General features: G+C 29.1%; 1 protein-coding gene across 1 annotated transcript in view; it reads left to right on the top strand.

Annotated features, from left to right (window-relative positions):
• The window catches only part of LOC129961061 (pancreatic lipase-related protein 2-like), a 35,278-nt gene extending 12,309 nt beyond the window's left edge, over window positions 1–22,969 (top strand). Inside the window, exons 3-10 of the mRNA XM_056074870.1 lie at window positions 5,277–5,423; window positions 8,825–8,933; window positions 9,037–9,153; window positions 12,015–12,131; window positions 16,529–16,789; window positions 17,767–17,890; window positions 19,760–19,945; window positions 22,763–22,969. Of these exons, the coding sequence (XP_055930845.1) occupies window positions 5,277–5,423; window positions 8,825–8,933; window positions 9,037–9,153; window positions 12,015–12,131; window positions 16,529–16,789; window positions 17,767–17,890; window positions 19,760–19,945; window positions 22,763–22,865 (1,164 nt within the window). The 3' untranslated portion in view covers window positions 22,866–22,969. The remainder of the gene's footprint in view (window positions 1–5,276; window positions 5,424–8,824; window positions 8,934–9,036; window positions 9,154–12,014; window positions 12,132–16,528; window positions 16,790–17,766; window positions 17,891–19,759; window positions 19,946–22,762) is intronic.
• Window positions 22,970–23,122: the final 153 nt, after the last annotated feature.

The raw sequence follows: 23,122 nt of genomic DNA, 5'->3' as shown, positions 1-23,122 counted from the left end.
TTAATGTTCAATGTGCTTTCCTTTAGTTATACTCCATGCTTCTCGACTGAAATGGCATTCTTCCAAACTTTCTGGCCCTTAACTCTTTGGAGCCGCTAATAACGGAGCCAGGAGCTTTCAAATCAGTGCTGGTTGTTGAAAAAAAGTGACACTTCCTGAATAATATGCCACCATACAGATGAATAGGTCGCATGCTTATCCGACAGAGACAATGAATAGGAACCGTAGCGACCACAATATGCAAATCTCAACCCATGTTATTTTGTTTCATAGTTAATTTCAGCAGATTCCATATATAAGCCTCTCGATCCAATTTAAGTCTCAAATCTCAACTGAGATGAAAATCTTTTCATTGTCAACAGAAATATCACCCAAAAGGATTCATAAGAATTGCATTGCCGACTTGATACATAACATGTAAAAAAAAAACATTGTTTATTGAACATTCGTGATGTCTGCAATCAAATCAATTGCTCATTACTATGTTTCTCTTAATTTATGTATCTTTAAATGAGCACGGCACCTCTTGAGCATTTAAACTAGAAATCAAAGCATTTATTTTTACTTACCCTATGTTAATTGCCGTGGCTAGGATAGCCTATTCGGTAGGGTGTTGGATTTACATCCCTTGGGTTGCGAGTTCAAATCCCACCGGCCGAAGACTCTCCGTGTGCGTGGTGGCTGGCACATGGATAAATCTATCGTGGTCACAAAATCCCCCATGTCGAGAATAATATCACCTGAACCAGTACCCCCAGTAATACCAATGGGGGCACTGGTTCAGAGGTAATCGGTCTCTGGATGAGTGAATGAAATGCATGAATGAAGTTCGTCCCGTAAAAAGGGTTGTTGTGATGTGTGAGTAGCTAAGTCGTACTGTTGGCGCTGCTGAAAAAACAAGAGACGCTCATTCGGCTTAAATCGCTGACAGATAACTCTCAGTGGGCTTTAAAGTGCCATAAGTCACACAATAACATGCCAATTACCTATGGAGTGTTTACACTGTAAAAGTAATAAAACGTTATGAAAGTTTTGCTCATTTGCTTTAAATAAGGATGAAAAAACCGGTTGACTGAAATACAAGAAAGTTTAATAGTTAGCATTGACTGTTAACTGAATGACTATGAGAGAGTTTATCTATTTTTAAATAATCATGCTAATCCTATCAGTAGGAGCAAATATCTCTCTTTGGTTTGATACGTGTAAACTAGTTCTTGGCCTCGTCACAATAAAAAGGAATAAATCGAAACAAATTGCAAATACAATTATATACGAATCACGTAAGTTATTATGAAGTGTTTTAATGCTGCATTTAGTTTAGTTTAGTTTAGTTATATTAATGCCCCATTTTAAAGCAACATTAGGGCTATTTTGGGACGGAAATCATAATTTTGAACCGCGGTCAGATGACGAGGACGACACCTGAGCTGTCACCCCCCCTCTCCACACCACACCAGCGGGAGGACGTTTGGTCATGACGAATTTAACGTGCCACAGACCCCCTTATACGACGGTTCTTCGGTGGAATAGGGTCACGAACCTGAAACCCTCCGATTCCGAAGCCGATACCTTACCACCAGGCCACCGCGGCCTCTTAATGTCGCATTTTCATGAAATATAAACTATGTTTGATACAAAGTAAAAATATATAACTAGAGCTCATTTTTTCTTCCTTTTTGTCTTATAAATCAAAAATAATCTGTGAAAAAAGTAGAATAGAAAAGTGTAGTTAAATATTCTTATATTTTAAATAAATAGTAGATAATTTAAATAATATTAATTTCATGCGTTCCTTCCTAAAGAAAGTGCAAAGAAATAATTATAAAATATGGAGTATGTTCAAAGAATCAAGATGCGTTCCTTTGAATTTAAATAACATAAATTAAACAACAATTTTTCTGTTTTCTAATATTTTTACATAACACAGCCAGCACAGACTGAATAAATCTTATTTTCTACCATGATATTGCTTTTAATGTTTAGATTAGCTTTTATTACATTTTCCGGTTAAGAAAAGATGCCTTCTATATAAAAAAGTTGAACCGAATAAAACTAACAAAATTGAAAGCCATGCAAAAATACAAAGTCAAGGAAAGTCAAGAACCCGAACATATATCATACGAAGTATTCAAGTTATCGTTTATTTTTTAAGCACGGGAAGTAGGAAATCCCTATGGCGCTATAAAAAAAGAGAACTTTTCTGGAATCATGCCCAACTATTCTTTACAAAAGAGTCTGACTTATATTCTTAAACAAAAATACCAAAAAGAAAGCATAAAAAAGAGCATATATCAACCTTTAAATAAGGCAGGTATTTATAAAATGCAGTCAGACAAAGAGATTTATTTCAGATTTTTTTTACCTTTAGTGGCTATGAGCTTTCCAGTTAATATTACTCAGAGTATTATTCTATAATTTCGGTATTAATATTGCCATTTTATCCACACTTGCAGACAATACTACCCAAATTGGTAGATATAATCCCAAATTTAAATAAAAAGCTAGTAATATTCAGAAATAGTGAAAAGTTTCGATTTTTTTTCCAGTCCTTTATCCTTAATATCGTGTTCTTCTCACGTAATATCTTTTTTTAAAAGAAATAATTTATAGCATTTTTGTTTTTCTCAGTTTTTTAACGATATTCAATGCTAATTTTTATAGTTTTAAAAGCATATCCAAGTTTTTTCTTACTTTTACAAAAGAATTTCTCAATTAAATATTTATATATGTTTTATATGTGGGCGCTATTTATTTATATTTAATTTTTTTTTCAGAAATATGCTTTAATTTTTCTTGAACACTTGCTTACTTCTGTAAACTGTATACTATAACTTTCTGTCCACAAGTGATCTTTACTAGGTATCTTAAAAAATAAAATATCGTTCCAGACAGAAAGTGTTCTAGGTTTTTATTCAGTTTAGTACCGACGAGTTAAACATCAAATTCTTAAAATTCATAATGTTGACTTTTTTTTTTCATTTGAAGAGGTATCATTGTTTAAAAAATCCCCGGTATATTATTTTCACACAGGTGTAAAGGTTGTTACCATCAAAATAAAATATAATATTTTTGCTATCTTTAATATACTTTTGGGGCAGAAAAAATCTAGTTAATTCTTAAAATCCATACTTAGTCTATACCAACATAGGATTGCAATTAATTAACTGTTAATAAAAAAAATTCAAATTTCCAATCCCTCTCAACTTGATGAATTCACAACTCAATTGTAAATTTTAGTTCAGATTCATCAAAAACAGGAAAATATATTTATGTTTAAGAAAATAGTTGTATAATAACTACTGTTATATATTATAACAATCGATGAAAACTGGAATTTATTATTCATGGATTACTTCGAGTAAAATTTTCTTATTCAGTAATAAATTCAATATCAGTATATAAAAGAAGACTAAAATTAGGTAACCAATTACAATTATTAAAGAGCTTCCCACGTCATTTTTTATCATCCGGGGTAATCTAAATGACCGAGTCGTCAAGAAAATTAAAACGGTCACTGTAGGGAACATATCATGCCCCCATTACGGAGCAAATCATGAATCCACCATTTCCACAGAGTTGCAATCCATCATCGGAATGCTGTTCCGTGATGCGAAGATAATCATAGTAACTCATATTGACAACTCATGGCAACTCGTATGGATGAAGCATGGCGTATGGATGACTTTTGATCGATACAAAAAACTTCATGAAGTTAAATTCCTGTAATTTAAAGACTGAGTTTTGTTACAGTTTCACGGATTATTGGCTTTTCGAATCTACTCCATGCTCAAATATGTCAATGCATTAAGGTCAAATTTGGGATTATTTAGCTAGCGTCATAGTCAATGTTTTTATCATACTGACAACTTAAGTTATCACTGATGAGCATTTAGAATGATGTTTCAACATCACTTGAGAATTAATGAAATTAAGATATCAGACGCATTTGGTAAAAAGTTTACTACTGAGATTATTACCCTGCAAAAGGTAAATTATTAATGTTCTTGATAAGAATGTTATTTTCAAGAAAATATTAAAATCTCACTAAATGCAGTAATGCTTACATTCTTTCTCCCAGAGTAGAAGTAATTAAAAAAATATTGTGTCGCTTTTCAAAAATGGGAATGCAATATAATATTCTAATTTATAGCCAGTCGATTTAACTTTATTCTTTCTTAACAAAATTCGAAACCACTCATAAAAAAAGTGTTAACGAAAACAAAATGTGTGTGCCATTACTTTTATTGCAAAGTTCAAAACATAAACAGGACTATGCAAAGTACGAGATTTGACATTGTTATTTATAACAGTTTCACCTTAAAGAGCAGTAAAGGTAACGAAGTCGTTTATTTGTCTCCACTTTATTGAATTCAAATAAAACGGAGAAACTTCAAAATTTGTTTCTATTCATCTAAATTTAATTCTATAACATTTTATACTTTGTAATAAAAATTATTTGTGACATGATTGGCCAAAGATCCTCGGAACACGCACATTTCAATAAATAACAGACAGCAGTTAATGTCAACAAAAAGGAGTTGTGAAATATTTATAATTTCACGGAGAGCCATTTCGTTAATTACTAATGCTCGAGAAAAAAAACTGAAAAGAAATAATTTGAGAAGAAAAGTTAGAAGGAAATTATAATAATTTTTCATTTCGCTTTGTCAATGAGAAAAACGAACATGCAACATCCTTGCGTTGCCAAGATTACACATTTCTTATTGTTAAAACAACTTTTAAGTAATTATTCGTGGAACGAAAAGTACTTAAATCTTATACTACAGCCATAATTTCATTTAAAATATGTGGTAACAATATAATTTCGATGCATTCATTCAGCTATAACAATTTTGAATCTTGTCTACGATGCCCAATTTTGCTACTTAGCATTTCATAAATAAATATAATTTTGCTATTTTGCTCTTTATTTACAATTTCTACCATATGGAAACCGAACGGCTGAGCAAGACATTAATGACTAAGAAATAAATCTGTTTACTGCTCTTTCATTCCAAAATAAGCCGATGTATTTACAATTTTTACATAATTTATTTACTTTCAAAAGCATTGAAGCTTATCACGGTTGCCAAAAGCTACATTTGATATGCTTTTATAAGCCCAAATAACGATGTTGCAGCTTACAGTTGTTATTTACAGCAATATAGAGGATAAAGATTGCAGAACATTTAAACACCATAACTGCTGTTATGCCTTTGTATATTTTCAGGATTTTTGTCTTCAATAAATTCATTAATTATTATAACTTTGTACAGGACATGAAAGATGAGTTTTTGATGCATGGCGATTATAACATCATCGTTGTGGACTGGAGTGGTGGTAACAAGCCTCCATATTACCAGGCAACAGCTAATACCAGAGTTGTCGCTGCAGAAATGGCTTTAATAGCAAAAGCCTTAGAGGTAAGAATTTATAAACTTTCGTGCCACACAAAAAATTATTTGTTTTAATCATGTCTTGTAATATAATAAGTTATACAAATTACAAGATTTAAATTATATTGTGCATATGTGTTTAGATATCATATTTCTGTATCCAATCATATTGTGCATATATGTTGAGATATCATATTTCTGCATCAAATCATTGAGCAAGGTTGAAAGCCCCCTCTAATGTTATTTTTCATGCTTTTCTCCCGGATGCTTTCAAAATTTGAGATTTAACTTCCTTAGGCCTTTTTCCCCAAGAATACATTAGTTAACAATTTGTTGATCGTCAAAAAGCTGTATTGTGACAAACCTGCAATCGTCAATAACTATATCACACCACTAATATCTCTTCAGATCACTAGATATATAAGTATTTAACCAAAACTAATGTTGATATTTACGTTGGTATACATTGTTTATCAATACATAAATAATTATTCATTATAAATAATTGCAGCTATAGTAATTCCAAGTACAGCTTAAAGGATAATTATCATTTTGAATTGTAGGCTCATTGTTTTGATACTTCATTTTCCTTCCTAGTAAATTAATTTTGTGTTCAATGAAAACTTAATTATATTTTTAAAGATCCGATAATTTTTTCAGTAAAATTTACTTCAAATACATAAAGTGAAATCTTTATTTTATCTATGATAAAATTTAAAATTAAGGTTTTTCATCCTTTTCAAATAAAAATTAAGTTTCAACCCTTTTTTTCATAGTTAAATTTTGGAGCATCTTATTATTTAAAAATAAAATTAATTTCTAAGGAATTTAAAAACTCAGTGTAAACATTGCTTATTTCTTTTTTAAATGACTTTCCATATTTTGAAACAAGTGGTCACATTTCTAAATGAAAGAAATCAAAATTTACCATGGGACATATGAATTATCAAAATAAATAATATGCTAGCATTTTGATTATAAATTTAAAGGAAGTGGATGATTTACTAATTTTGCAACATCCATATCAGTAATCCCCTCTTCCTCTTTTTTCATTTCTAATCCTTTTAAACTTCCTGCAACTTTTAATCCCAACGATCGAATAAAACTATTTTTACTATCCTGTTTTCATCTGATTTTTTTTCTTAAATTTATATACCAATATGGGTAAAAATAATAAAGTCATAAAATATTAAAATTTAATTATCTAATGTCATTCATTCTTCATTAAAATTTAAGAAATGTTTTTGGATCGATATAACTTTTGAAAGAAATTCTCATGCCATTGACCAAAGTGAAAAAAAAAAGTCTAAAGGAAAGTATTTTAGCCAGATTATAATCTATTAATGTTATTCACTCAATAAAGAAAATACTCCCAAAGTTTCTATTTCTGTACAAAAAAAAATTAATGTCTTTCATTTGTCATGAATGAATATAAAGACGTATGAATAAAACATTTGAACAGAAATATAAATAAAAACTCTGCCGATTCTTCATAAAGTCTACATAAAAGTAAATTTCGGTTATTTACTAAAAAGACGGGACGTCTCTTGGTTAAATCATCCATGAAGAATTCTGATTAATTATAAAATATTCGTCTAGACGACATGCGTCCACATGATTATGAATAAGAACATTAAATCACGTAGAAAAACAAAGAATTTCAAATTTTTGTATCTTGTTTCGGCCAATTTCCTTATTTTATGTAAGTTTTCTAATTCATAAAATTTTAAGCTATCCTCTGAAATGGATTCAGTTCTTCAGAATTTTGTTATAAGTACAAGATGAGCCTACAAAGTACTGATAAGTCTTGCCTATAAAGCTCTGATAACAAACATTTACTGCACAAAAAAACTATTATACATAGAATATATTTTCCTAAGTTGTAAATATCATAAAAAAATTGCAATAAGACCAATTAATTTAGCAGATTCCACCTCTTTGTAACTTGAATATTATATTGGTATATTAATTCTGAATATTGTGCAACATTTGCTTTGTGACTCTAGAGATAACATTCATGAACCTAATCTTCAATGTTCCAATAAAATGAACTGACACAGCTAATATCCATAAAGATATCTAAACTTACCTTGATCAGAAATGACCTATTTGATAACAGAGAGTCTTAAAACGAAACGAGCTTTTCCCCTCATTGACGCCATTGCGTTAAAAATTAAATTTTCATTCATGATTAAAGTTTATGGATATGCTCCAAACGTTTATTTTTTTTATGTATCATATCAACAGAATATTTAAAGGATCCTCCAGCGCCCGAAGGAGATTATCTCCGGTATTGCTGATGAAGTGCAGTTCATTAACAATGTGTAATCTATTCGATGATAAAAAAAAAACTAAGAACAGAGCAAAATGAAGAAGTGATATTACATTACTATTTTCAACAGTTATTCCGTTCTCGGGTATTATAATCAAAACATTGTAATGTATGCAACTCTGTATTGTTCCATGGAAAAACAGAATATAATCTATCCATCAAAAAATCTTTTTTACTAATTAAACATTTCAAATTCCTTTTATGTTACACATTAAATTCTCTTGTCAAATATTAACAGCTATAAAATGAATTACGATGTGTTCAGCATATTATTGCGTTTAATTCATCTTAAGAATTTTACTACGTTCTTCGTTTTTCTAAATCATAAAGCTTGTAACTTCAGTTTCATTTTATAGCTTTTGGGTACATTAGGTATTATGTTTCATTTCTAAAGACTTCTAATTTAATTCGTATTTCTTTAATAGAACGAGTTCTTAATCAAATTTTCTCTTAACTAAGTAAACATGTTCATTTAAAGAAATCACAATTTTATTGTGTTTCTTAATATTTGAGAAATGTAATGCATTTTCTTCGACAATCAAGTATTTCTTTCAAATTATAAATGAAATGCATATCATGGAAAAACATTGTCCTATCTAGTTTAATATCAAAAATTTATTATTTCAATACTAGTTTCCTGCCAAAACTGCATGTTCTTTAATGTTAAAGAAAGAAAGAAAGCAGTAACAATGCGAAATGTGGTCATCAATTTTAATTCGTAATGAAGAAAAATGGAACTCTTTTATTTTTAAAAGTTATTCTATAAAAAAAAATTGTTCCCCTTTGTAACAAATAGAGAGAAATAAAAGTTAATGATATAAGTAGTACATAAATTTTATTTACTCTTTTCTCATCTACTTAAGATAAATACTTTAATAACAAAATTATGAAAGATTTAGAAAAAAACAAGCCAATTTTAGAGAAAAAATTAAAAACTGCACACTATTCGAAAAATGTTTTTAAAAATATTAGATCTATTTTTTTAATCTTTAAATCAGATCTTATTTCCAGTGTTTGCATATATATTAATTTAAGCACAAAAAAATTACAACTTCTATCATATCAAATGCCAAAAATTAATATAAAACTCTTTTAGAAACACTTTGGAGCTAGGAGAGAGGAATTTCATATCATTGGTCACAGTCTTGGAGGTCATATTGCCGGTTATACAGGTGCAAGGCTAAAAACTTTGGGACGAATTACAGGTGAGATTTATATTTCATTCGTATTATTTCCAGATTCGTTTAAATTTTGTTAAATTGTTAAAAAATGTCTAACTTATTTAATTATTTTTTTGTTTTCTTCTAGGTTGCGATCCTGCTGAACCTTATTTCCAAAACATGCCTCCCAGTGTGCGACTGGATCCAACAGATGCTGACTATGTTGACGTCATTCACTCCGATGCAACAGACATAATGTTCATTGGTAAAAAAAATGAATATCCTTGAAGATTTGTTATTTTATAGAAGTTTATATGATTTTTATGAGCGATAACAAGTTATTCTTGAAATTTGATCAAAAACATCCTTACCCATATGAAATACTATATACGCAGATATAATTCGTATTTTTACGCATGATTAAATATTCAAACAACAATACAATCTTATATGAAATGTCGGATTATTTTTCCATAATTCTCTTAAATACACTGCTTTAAAAATAATTAATCAAGGAGTTTTATAACCTTTTCTGTTTTGTATTCTGTAAAGTTCAAAAATCATATTTTTTTTTATTAATTTTGTATTCTATAAAGTTCAAATCCTAAAAAAAATCATAAAAATCAAATATCTATATAGAAGAGTGGTTTCCATTTGAAGTTTTGCTACTAAGGATGAAGTATTTTTATTGATAGAAATAGGTCACTACTTTAGAAGGACATAATAGCTACAGTCTTGATTTCAACTATCTCCTTAACCAAAAATCAAATGGTGCCAAATCTAGAGAAAATAAACTGGAATCGAAATTAACTAATCAATAGAAATTTCTTCCACCCTTGGGGTCTTCCACTTTGTTACTCACATCCAATCTGTTTTATTCTGAGCCGTACAGTAAGTGGTACACTTGTTATGAAACTGGCGTCAATACATACATTGCTTGCCATTTTCAGTGTATGTTTCGTGTTGTATACAAAATATCAACTCTAATCATGGATGAAAAAGCTATTTTCTAATCTGTTTAAGATAGGCATATGGTTTCAATTGTCAAATTGTGTTAAGAGACGAAAATAATTACATTTTATGTTTCTATCTATAAATGTACTTCTGAAAAGTTAAATTTTTATACAATCCCCTGATACTATTAGTCCTTTAGCCAAATATTTCTGGTATACTAACAATTTAAAAAAACAGTTCCACCTTTCTAAGATCGAAACTGGCTGATTTATGAAACTTTCAGTTTCATTGTTTTATACCAACTAATAATCTCCTTAAAGAAGCGGAGACAGTTGGTCGAATGATATTTTTCGAAACGACAGCTGAAATGCTCTAAATTCATCTAAAATATCAATATTAAAAGTCGATTAGGACCGAAGAATTGTATAAAAATTTAGACTTCGTGATTTCATTTGCATTAGATTTACTGATTTTAAAAAGATGCAATGTTACCCTTTACGTTATGCAAGGCCTTTTTCCAATTTGCATTGTTTGCCTGTTCTCTAACGATTTAGAGATTAGTTAGTGGAGTATGGTAAGACTAGGTACCCTATATACTATAATACTCTATCAATAAATTAAAAATAAAGCAATTCATTAAATTAATTTTCCTGGTTTTCCTCTTACCAAAAGAAAAAAAATTTATCAGTGTTTCTTGAATGTCCCACAAGAAAATAGTCTATCCCCCATATGTTGGAGTTCATTTGAACATCTAGCAACATCCTCCAATGTCAGTTTGTCCAACAGAAGAAGCCACACTTTTTCTTTGAATCCTTGACTAGATATTCTACAGCAAGCGTGAGTAAAAACTCCACTAATCTGAAGGGTTCTTTTTATTAATTTGAAATTTATGGATCACTCCATGATGGAATTACCCTGTATTCTGATGTATTCTGATGATGATTAGGTGTGTACTAAAACTGATGTTACACCGGTAAAAGCTCATAAATAAAATTTTAAAAAATAGAATTTAAATAGCTATCAAAGGACTAGCTATTCAATTTTTTATATATAATCTTGTGTCCTAGAAACTAAAAACAGTCAAAGGGGAAAAAAAGAAAAAAAGAGTAGGCATAAAAAAGAAAAAGTGGAGAGGTCTAAATAGCCCAAGCAGAAGAGTCTACATAGTATTCCAACAGCATCATTGAAACCTAATTTGTAAATAATAAAATTTACCGAAGACAGGCAATTTAAATTTAGAAGAAAAAAATAGAAATAAATAAATAAATATATATATATATATGAACAAAAAAAGTGAAAAATATAAATAAAAAAATGAAAAAATAAGTAAATAAAAAATAAACAGAAAAATAAATATATACAATGGCTCAGTCTAAGGTAGAGTCCATGAATCAGGAACAAAAAGCCTGATAGAGGTTTTTTTTTTTTTTTTTTGCATTTTTTTTCTTGTACTTACTAGATATTGTCCACTTTTAATAGTGCTTGACAAATTGATGTTCAATTTGGAAAATTCTGTTTTCATTATGATATAGGAAATCCAAAATATTTTGAACTTCTAAAGTCAATTTATTGTTTAATAGAATTTGGGAAATATTTAGTTGAGGTTTAATAAGTTTTCTCAAATGATGAAGAATAGGGCAATGGAAAATATAGTGTGGAATGTCATTATAATCATTACCACATCTACAACTACAATTTCTCAAACTGAATCTTTTAAGGTAATGCGGGAAAAGTCCATGGTTTGTAGTTAATTGGGCTAAATATTTATTGTCAATACATCCATTTCTTTTTACCTGAGAAAAGACACTGAAAGTAAAGCGGCCTTTTTCATTATTTTCCCATCTTAATTGCCATTCATCGATGAGAATTTTACGAAGACGAGTTTTGATTGTTCTTTCAGATTCTCCAAGGTGATAGTCAATTGCAGGTTTAAGTGAAGCAGCTTTGGCTGCTTAAGTTTGCTTATCTTTGGAGTTAAGTTTTGAATGTTCTCAGTATATCAGTTAAATCAAATTTTTGTCTAAGTGCTCTCAGGTCAGTTTTACTTTGAATCCTTGACTCGTATACTTTATTAGACATGTCCAATCAAGTGAGATTTGAACCATAACTAAAATTATTAAAAAGAACAATTTTCATCTGAAGATTTTTCTATTCATTTGAAATTTTTCCAAGGTTTCGGAATGAGCCATCCAGCTGGTCACGTGGACTTCTTCCCCAACAATGGACGCAATCAACCTGGATGCAAATCAGCTAAATTTAAGTCTTTCATCACAGATGGTCTTAATGAAGGTAATAAAACTTCTTATGCATTTTGATGCTTTAATATTTATATTATATATGATTTTATATAAATATTTTTGGGGAGTTATCAGAATGGAATTGTAATTACTTTTACTAAAATTAACACTGACATCTTAGAAACTTTAATAACCTTACTAGTATTTCATTAAAAGTTTCGTTGTTTGGTTTGAACCTTTTGACTTGTAACTTACATTTTTATTGTTATGTTATGATGCGTATATATGTAATGATATCTCAATCTAGTTTAAATATCAATTAATTTCTTAATTTTTATCTTAATTTAGCCCATATTAACTTCATTCTAAATGCTCCTTTATTTCCTGATCCAATTCCTACTTTTCATTTAATTATTTTTAACACGCGCTGTAGAAACCTGGCGACTTCAGCATTTTCTCACGCTACGGGTGAAGGGATAAAAATCCCTAACGCCTGCATCATTCTTTTAAAGATACCTAAGTTTCCCTTTCCTAAGTGTGCAAGTATCAAAATCTCATAGTAAAATTACTGAAAGGAAAAATTTTGGACTCTTTTGCTCTTGCGTCGCGATGTAGACTAACAACTCTTACCGCTTTTTATCCTTACATTTTATACCTCCCGGAATGAAATAAATCGTGATTTAAAATGTCAAAAGCTTCTTCTCTGCCACGCATCTGCTAAAACATTTTTACATATATGACAAAACTAATAAAAAGTTTAGGCAAAATCAATTGATACTAATGTTGAGAAATAATCATTCAAGGTAATTATTTAAATGTGCGTCATTAAAATTACAAAATGTAAATTATTTTGAGTAATAATTTGTTTTAAAATGAAAAAAAATAAACTGTCAAAACAGTAAGACCTCGGAAACTTTTCAATCAACAAATTTAATGAATAATTCATCAAAATATTAAAAACAAAAGTTAAATTACCGATTAGTAAAATTACGTTAATGCTTTTTTAATTATTTACTTTTTATTTATGGAAGAAATATCTTCGTAAGCTAAATTAATATGAAATTATAATGAATATTATTGCTTACCACTTTTAAAATTTAAAAACTATCATTTTCTTAATAATTACCTAGCATTTTACTAATTACCAAAAAAAGAACTCTTTTAACTGACTCCTTGTATTTTTAGAAACCATCTCCTACAACAATTTCTATGGTAATTTCATACTTAACAAAATATATCTTAATTACTAAATTTCTTCAAAAGCAATTTCGGATAAACTTTAATTTTCTAATATGGTAATTTTATCCTTCTAAAAAGAGGTTAAAGAGGCATGTTTTGATTCTTCTCCAACTCTATTTAAATAAAATCTTTATTAAGTGCCGTCATTCTATTTCCAAGAAAGGAAATTTGCCCGTCTGAAAAACGCCTCCGCATAAACATCAATCCCAGTGAATTAAGGGAATATACTTCTTCAGTTGAATGAGAAATCTTTCCTGTATCTAGGACACATCTATGAATAGGGAGGAAATTGTGTGCTATAGCACGGAAATTAAACCCATTAAATCACAATGGATGAGCAACAAGTCATTTGTAAATTCGTTTCCTTCTTTCAAAGAAGGAAATGAAGAGATATAAAAAAAAATCCTATCGCTTTAAAATTATTTCTTACTGCATAAAAAGCAGTTACTTGAATATTTATTATAAGATTTAAAGATGTGGAGTCATGGAAACAGAATAATAAAAAGGCGTTTCGCATTTGCTATTTCAAAACATGTTTTTCAAAAGGGATAAATGCTTGGTTGGTTTGAATAATATTAAGCATTAATGCTGCAGAAAAAAATTCATCGTCATTCACTTGATATACTTAAGTTGTCTTACTACATTTCCTCCACTAATTTTTTTCATTAATTTACTGAAATTTAATTAGTAAACCCAGCATGTTTTTATCAAGTAGACAAAAAAGTTTAGTTTAAAAATAACTATCTAACACTGTAACTATGAAAAACATGTAATATTATTCTTTTCCTATGTATGACCAAAGGATTTAAGAAAATGCATGGTTGAAAAATATGAATCAGTAGAAAACATTTATGGGTTCTAACCTCAGGATAAGATTTGAACCAGTATTTTTCAAAAACTACTAGATTGTGATTACGCTAGAGGTCAAGAATTTTCTCAGATTTCCTCCAAGCGATGCAAATGTGGATCAGTTTCCCTGAAAATCTTAATGATACACAAACTATCTCCAATATATTGGTCGAAAGCTCTATATTAAGTTCTATATTAGACAAATCCTCATACTACTCCTTAAAATTTCTCATCTTAAATTTTAAACAATATTTTATAATTTAAAAGTAAATCCATATTGTTTTCGTGCTAAGCAGTGTAATAAATCGCTAAATTTTTATCCAGCTGATAAAAAAAAATCAAATCAAAGTGCCAATCTAAAATTTGTTGACTTCAGTACTAATTATTGGAGATAAAAAAAAATTTAGATTGACAATCTAAATACTATTTTCGGCCAATCTAAAGTTATAATTTACGAGCCTCATGTTTGATTCCTGTTTATATTCAATAACTAATCAGATTCGATACTCAATCTTTGCATTGTACATGTTTTTTACGAAATTTTTGCTAAGTTTAAAAAAGTTTTCTTCTTACGAACTGTACCTTTTAATAAAAATAATTCCAAGCAATATTTAATAAAAAATAACTAGTTAACTTTCATTATAAATCCTTATTTTTTCATAAAACAGTTGTAATATAATATTCTTCAAACTCTGCATCAAAGCAAAACAGTTTTAAATAAAATATAAAAATTGTCAAAAAATAAATTTGATTTTTTTTCTCATGTTTTTTTTCGTCTCTGCTAAAAAATTAACTTCTTTTGTTGTTTTTGCATCAAGAGCAGGTATTTTTTATTCAGCTGGTAATCCTAAAAAACAGTAATTATTAATAAAAGAAGCCTTATCATCTTGAAAAATTTAATAAGCCTATTTTTTTCCTTCGATTTTTCTTGCAAGAAATTTTTGTGAAAACTCATAGTTGTAGTGTGAAATTATTAGTTCTCTGGTCATTTTATCAAATTTCAAAAATATGTTAATTATATTCTTCAGAGCATTATTAAATTCAGTAAAATCATAATGCACAAAATCTATTGAACAAAATCATGCGGAGTAGAAAAAGTGTAACGAATACAATTTATGGTAGGTGACTACGTTGAAAAGTGCTACGTTTTTTACTCCGCATATTCATATTCTTAATGTTTGAGCAAGTTTCTTCATAATTCATTTCTTTACATTCATTCTTGTAAGACCATTAGAATTTTGTTTCTAAATTTAGTTGTTGAAAAGTTACACTGAAATTTATATTTACATTCACATGAGTTTTAATTGTATTTTACCTCTTTTAAATGTTATTTCCTCAAATTCTAATCTTTGATAGAATGTTCTAACTAAAAACCTCATAAATTAAAATTTAATGCATATTTTTTGTTCAAATTTTTTATAATAAGTTTTCCATATATTCTGCTGTTTCTGATCTAGAGAATAAATGATCTATTCATTTAGAAATATTTTATAGTTTATACTGCATCACAAGGTGAAAAAAATGAAAATTTCTTGTTATTTAACAGTTGAATTCCAATATTTAGAGATTGGATAGAAATACAGCTTATTCTCTAATTCAGAAATTAAATAATGTATTTCTTAAACCATCAACAAAATATTAAGCAAATCATTTGATGAACCTTTAAGTTAGAAGATCTTTGCTTTATATTTCTTTTTAGCTTTTAAGAAACGCCCATTTTTTCCAATTTTTAAAAAATTTTGGCATTTAAGTGGTATATGTTGATTTCTTAGATTTTTTTTTTTTTTCATTTTCTTATGCAAATATTCAAAAATGTAAGTATTTTGGAACATTTTTCAAAAAATTCCTCCCGAAAGTAATCACATGCCTTATTGGTCACGTTATGATTCTAAGTTTTAATTATCATTTTCAGATCTACCTCTTGAGGCATAAAAAATATGTGGGCATTAATGTGTCATTACCCACTATGCAATCGTGCCGGCAAGAGCTTAACATTTCTTTCTCAACTCGAGAATGAGCTACTTCAATTTCTTCTGTTAATTTTTGTTGTATAAATAAATATACTCTTGTTCCTTGCTAAAAATGCCGTTGCGTCGTGTCTTGAAGCTCTGAACATTTTAAGTGGAGGAATCATCCCATACCCCCACAAGTGGTGATCTGGACGTGATCTACTGTGGTGAAGCTTATACGCCAGATAACAGCTACGGGACACGAGTAATTACTTTTGTCTAGTTATCTTGTTACTCGGCTGCGAACCACAAGGTCCCAAGCTCAATTCTAGCCAGTTCAACTTCCACAAATAAAACAAAGATTATGAAGTTCTCTTTCACATTTTTCATCGTGTCTTCTCCAATTTTATAGGTGCAAGGCGTTTTGCTAGCTGTAACCACCAGCGTTCTTTGGATTTTATGCACCACTCTATTAACTACAGGAAAATTACTCCCGTTGGATTTGAATGCTCTAGCTGGAAAGATTTCTTGGATGGTAAATGCGCTGACTGTGGATTTGACACCAAGAAATGCGCCATCATGGGAATCAGAGCTGACGAATACAAGAAATTTAGGAACAACTCCATCCAACACTCAATGTATCTCCAAACCTCTGGAAAACCACCATATTGGCGTAATTATTATTCAATTCCTACTATTAGCTCACACTCTCTCTATATATATACATATATAATCTTTTCAAATTTTCAATTGTTAATAAAATACTTTTTATTCATCCACTCAAGTTCAAATACATTTTTTTAAACTTGTAGAGGATGACATTTGATGTTAATACAGTTTTTTTTTCAAATATTAATTAATTAAATAAATTTGTCCAGTAATTTCTATTTGGTCGCCAAAGTCGCCAAATCCGTCGCCAAGTTTGTCGCCACTCTCTATTTTGCCACTTAATATTGTAGTTCTGTCATATGTATACACATATTTGTTGTAATTGTAATTATTTAATAAAAAGTAACTAAAATAAAATAAAAATTGTTGACCTAAGTAGGAATTGACTTGAAAATATTTTTTTTATATATATTACTTGTTTTTACCCTTTCTTTACAACGTAAAATATAATAAGCGTAATTAATTCAAATAATTTCAGAAACATTGTTAATTAATAAGTTAATCATAATGCATGAACTTTTGCTGATAATGTAATACCTACTGAGATTAATAAATTTTGAATTAAGTTTCATTAATTTAATACCTTCTCTTTCCAAATATTTTTAAACATTGATAATCATAAATGAAGCAATAAACCAGTAATTTTATTGAAAGGAATAAATTTTCTAAAACACAGAATGAGAAATTTTGGAAATTCGTCTGAATAAAAATATATTTAAGTGAATTTCCTCATAATATATAAATGTATCTCTATAATTAATAAAAATCTGAGTATCTCAGCTGAGTAATGATATAATGAGTAAAATGAATGATGAGTGAGTAAATGAGTATAAAATGAGCATCTGTAAGGAGTATGATGATAATGAGTAAGTCATGAGTATCTCTAAAGCGCATCGTTGTGATTTATAATTCAGTCTACTGTAACCTAATTTTCAATTTTTTTTAATTTATTTTAGTAACTAATTCAATTATTTTTTTAAGTGTACCATTATCAAATCAACATGAAACTTTTCAAGCCCAGAACCTCATACAAGGATCTTAAAGGTACACTTGAAGTCACATTATACGGATCTAGAGCAGATGAACTCTTTAAAGTCCAAGACAAGTGAGTAAAGAAATGATAAAATATGAGCGACTTTTATCATTTATTTTGTAAAACTATAATTTACTAAAATGCAAAAAATATTATAGACTGCGTTTTTTCTGAACACTAAAAGCTGTAGAAAACTGTTCTGTTTTTCCCAAGACTAGAGGGACATAATTCTCTTCAACTAAGACCCTTAGTATATAAATGAATACGATTACTTCCCACTTCCACTGTTTAGTGTTTAGTGGAAGGGGGAAGGAAGTGGAAGTTTTTATTTTCCAAAGAGCTTACTAACAGAGAAAAAAACATTTTTGTTTATTATTCAAAAATTATTTTTATTATTATTCAACATTTTGGTTTTCAAAGTGAAATGAAAAAGCAATTGACGAATTCTAATCTTGTGAAACTTTTGAGAAGTCCCGTATTAGCATGCATGATATTGTTTGTGCTTATAATAGGTTAGAACTTAGGTACCTTCCAAATAACTATTTCCTTTATATAACTCCAATTTTTTAAAACCTCGTCAGACACCAGATATTTCCGTTTATGTACAGCAGTTGAAATGCCAAACCTATTTTGCATTTAAAAACTTTTGAATGCATTACATTTTGAATAACATTTAAATCATAAGAATTTTCTGTTTTCAGTTATCAAAAAAATTAATACAGGGCATAAGAGCTTAAAATTTAAATAACGGTCATTAATATCTTTAAAGGGGAAATCTCTATCCCAACTTTTCCATGAGGAATGTACATTTCGAATTTTTGAGCATTCATGGCTTTACTGTATATATACTACACAAAGTTTGTTATGCCAAGGTCATGAAAGTAACCGAGAGGCAAAATAATACCATAAAAGTCAATTCAAAAAAGTAATTTATCTTATATAAATAGAAATTTTTATCAATGTATTCTGCGAAAAATATAAAAATACGCATTGCCATTTAGTAAAATATTTTCAAATTGAGAAACCTTTGTTAGCAAATATATATTAATGAAACACCTGAATGGTCTATGTAAAAGTCAAAAGAATTGCTACAAAGAAGGTGATTCTTGAAATTCTAACTCTTCTTCAACCGATGCTTTCTCTGTGCCAGACAATTTATGAGTATCAATATAGCTTTATGAAAAGGTCTGTGGCCTTCCTTTATAGACCTCATTTTTCAATCTCTCTTCATTGTTGCTAAATATACCAACTTCTATATACCACTGTGTAATGAATTGTATCAAGATAATAGAATCTCTTTGTAAATATTTTAACCTACAAGAGAAATTTTTATTGCCTGAAAACCTACTTATCACACCAAACTTATTTACTGAGGGTATACACAATGAGTATATCCATTGAGAATGTCCTTTAATAATCAGTAATTATAAATATCTTAACACTTATAATAACTGCTATCCAATGGTCATCTATTGGATAGACCATAGAATATTACTTTTTGACGGAACAGGTTTATTTCTTGATAAGAATTGTTTGCTCTGATATCTGAAATAAGCTCAAATTTATTAGATCTCTCCAACGAAATCTCATATTACTCTATAATAGAGTTTTAAAATAACAAATCAGTCACTGCTTATTATTAAAAAATGTTTTGAGAAATTTATACAAGATTCAGTAGAGCACCAATTACATGCATTTGTTCCGAGTCTTTTGAGATAGAAATCATAATTAGAAATAACCGGAAACTTCTATCGATTAGAAAATATATTACTGATACTTACTATTTACAAAATATAACAAGTTCCTAGTACTAAATTTCCGAATGTACAGAATTTTATTATTAGAAATTAAATACTGTCAATAATTTCTGAATAAAAATAAAAAATATAATTTAAAACACATTGAAAAATGGTTACTAAGCTTTTGATCTTTTAAATTTAGAGCTACTGATTTCTACCACGGAGCAAGATATCAATACTTGGCTACAACCGATAAAGAATTGGGAGAAATTAAAAGTGTTACCTTGAAGTGGTACAGCTCATCGAAGAATCCTATTGGCATGATTTTCAAGCCTAAGCTTTTCGTCGAATACATAACTGTCATACCAATGAATTCAGTGGAAGCATCGTAAGTATTGAAATAATTTTATGTTACTTAACATTCTCTTAATGTGTTACTTAATGTTATGTAAAGTTGTATTAGTTGAAAATTTGGTCATCCTTCAACCTTAACTACAAAGGTTGGAAAAAAATTTAATTATATTTAGTAATGTTGAGTAAACAAATTCTCCGCAGAAACAAAATTCCGTAAACTCGACGGACTCGTTGTAATGGGTGCATGGCGATACAGGCAAAAGGCTTCAATAACAAATAACGACGCTTATTAACACGAAGACATGAATAAAAAGACGGCAATCCATTGCTGAGACGTACACAAGCAATACACAGTAGTACACTTAGAACAAACAGCAGTCCACAAGTAGAAATCGGTATAAAACCACAACAGCAGCACACAAAGCACCCAGACAGAACTCAGTAAGAAGATAGAATTCACGTAACTATTCAATAAGTTCTTTCCAAAGGTCTGCTAGTCACTCAGTTCTGCTATTCTTCACTGACTCCACGCTTTCGCTGTACTCAACTGCCGACTCACTACAATACAACTGGCTACTCAACTAAAGACATGATGCTCCTTCAATACTTGTCTTAGAATTAGTGCACGGCTCAATTCTGAATTCACTAAATCACTTGAACTCCATTCAACGCGTGTGTTTCGGTGGACGTCTGGTTCAAATGTTATTTTAATTTTAAATAAAAACAAAGATTTTATAAAAAGTTTTGCATATTAAAATATTTTATACAAAAGTGGTTTTTCATTACAAATAATACACATGAAAGGATTTAAATCCTGAGTTAAGCCAAGTATATCAACTAGTAATACGACAAAACACAAGAGACATGAATGTTGGAGAAGAAATTTAAGGAATTAAAATTTGGTAGTTGTGAGGAGAAATTGAAAAAAAAATAATAATAAAAAGGTGCAAGAAAGAACATGCTTTATTTACGTTAGCCTGTTAAAATTACTAATAGAATCAAATAGGAAGTAGCTCGAGTCGCAAAAACTGTAACAAGTTCATTACAGAGTTTTCAGTACTTTCATTAAAATATGATAAAGTTATTGGTTTTTTTTTTTACTTTATTACTGTTTCGTTTAATTATTTCGCTTTCTTAAGCAAATTTCATAGCAGAAACTTGAGTTGCGAAGATTTATTTTCTTTCAGAAAACCATACAAAAAAAATGTGCCAAGCTATGGCCTAATTTTATTCCCTCCTTTTATTCCTATATTAAAATCTCTAATATATTCAATTCCTTGACAAAACATATTTTATAAATCACACAGGTTTGTAGCTTTATTAATATTATGTAACAGAATGTTTATTTCTTTTTTATTCATTGAACCTTATACAATTCCACTCCCATTCATAGATTCCAAAGAAATATAGCAGATATTTTTCTTAATAGAAGTATTAACTACGATATCGAAAAATTTCTACTCCGTCCTAAAGGAGCGGAAAAGGAATTAAACAGCTTTGCGTTTTTCTATCATGATTTTTGAATATATAATCGTGTAAAATGTGTTATAATTATCTTAAAATTCGAAAAATTAGATTTTTTAGTGACATTAATGACATGTCCCTAAAATTTTTCTTTGATTTTTAATTAATTTTTCCGAGTCATTTATACGAAATCTTTAAAATAATGATTAATTAGAATAATTCATAAATGTTTCGGATCTTGAAACCTCTTAAGAGATTAAATATTGATCGGAGAAACAGTATTTTTTTTCTGTTTCTTTCACTTATGTAGAACTGAAAAACGCTGGCCTCGGATATAAAAGCTAGAATTCAACAGATTTTTCTCAATAAAGCTTCTTTTCATTTTATTTTCTTCCATGAACTTACAGATTTCCATTGAAAAATTACAAACTGTGAATTAACAATGATTATATATAATTACATTTAATAAATATTTAAATTTGTATACATACATGCCATTAAATCTTAAGCACTGTTCGTTCTCGGCTTCGGAAGCCCTGTGCGCTTTTGCGCACGCGTCGGGAGGCGTTTATTTCACCAAGAAAGTGGTGAGGTGAAAGAGAAGAGGAAGAGCTATTTGCATTTAGCAATAAGATGAAAGATTATTTGCATAATTATGCGCCTTATTAATCGTTTGTCTACCTGCGTATCACCCTCAGCGAAGCAGAATCGTCGAAATGTGCTATTCTTGGGATTCTGAAATGAACAGTATTTGTGAAGATAACTGAATGATAAGAAATACTTTTTGGTACTTTTTCCACTTTTAAAAATGTCTCAGTAAATCAGAATGCAACCAACATCTATTCAATCAAACCAATCAAAAGAATAATATATTGGGAATTCCATAGTATTTGTTATATAGTTTTCAAATTATATATATTGCAGTGTAAGTACTTAGGGTACAAATCATTACATGCTTACTTTTCAACAAAAGTATAAAACTAGTTTCGAATTAAGGAATATCAAATCTCATTACAATTTAAATGATTGTATTTACAAGCAATTAAACTATTAGCAGAAAACAGGTTTTTGTTTCTAAGAAATAAAAGATAAGAACAGATCACAACCTTGAAAAAGAAGCTTAAATCATTACATAATATATTAACAATTTTCGTTATCATAAAATTCTTACAAGAAAAAAGCATTATTTTAAATCTTTTTCTGTGAGTAAAAGGGTGTTAAATTCATTGGCATTTCAACAAAGAGTCGTTCGAAGGTTATCATGTATAGTTTCTTTCAATATATCCGAAATGTATCAAATTCTCATGCTATTTTATCTTTTCATATAAATAGCTGTATTAACTTCAGGAACATCAACTTACTAAATAGCATTTTATCTTTATTACAGGCCAAGAAATATGACTAACCGAGCCTTCTGCAACAAGCCAGAGAATGGAATTGCTCCAAAGACAATTGCAACTCTCCACAGAAATGACAAATGTTTGAAATAAAATGTTGGGACAGTTAAAAAAAAGATGCTGAACTTTTATATCTAACAGCTGTACTTTCTGTAGAACATTGGAACTTTAATCAATAAAAGAGATTTCAAAATGTTGTTTGTTTTTTATTCTTAACATCTTTAAGAAGCAAAAATTAAAAAATTCACTAATTTATATTACATTTTTATATTTTTATCAGTTAATTTTTGCAATTTTCTTCACTTTGTCTATGCCAATTAATAAGCAATATTTCCACTCTTGAAACAATG

Source organism: Argiope bruennichi, chromosome X2 (genome assembly GCF_947563725.1).
Source record: "Argiope bruennichi chromosome X2, qqArgBrue1.1, whole genome shotgun sequence".
Classification (NCBI taxonomy): Eukaryota; Metazoa; Arthropoda; class Arachnida; order Araneae; family Araneidae; genus Argiope; species Argiope bruennichi.
The sequence above is the reverse complement of the archived record's forward strand: the minus strand, read 5'-3'. Positions and strand labels throughout refer to the sequence as shown.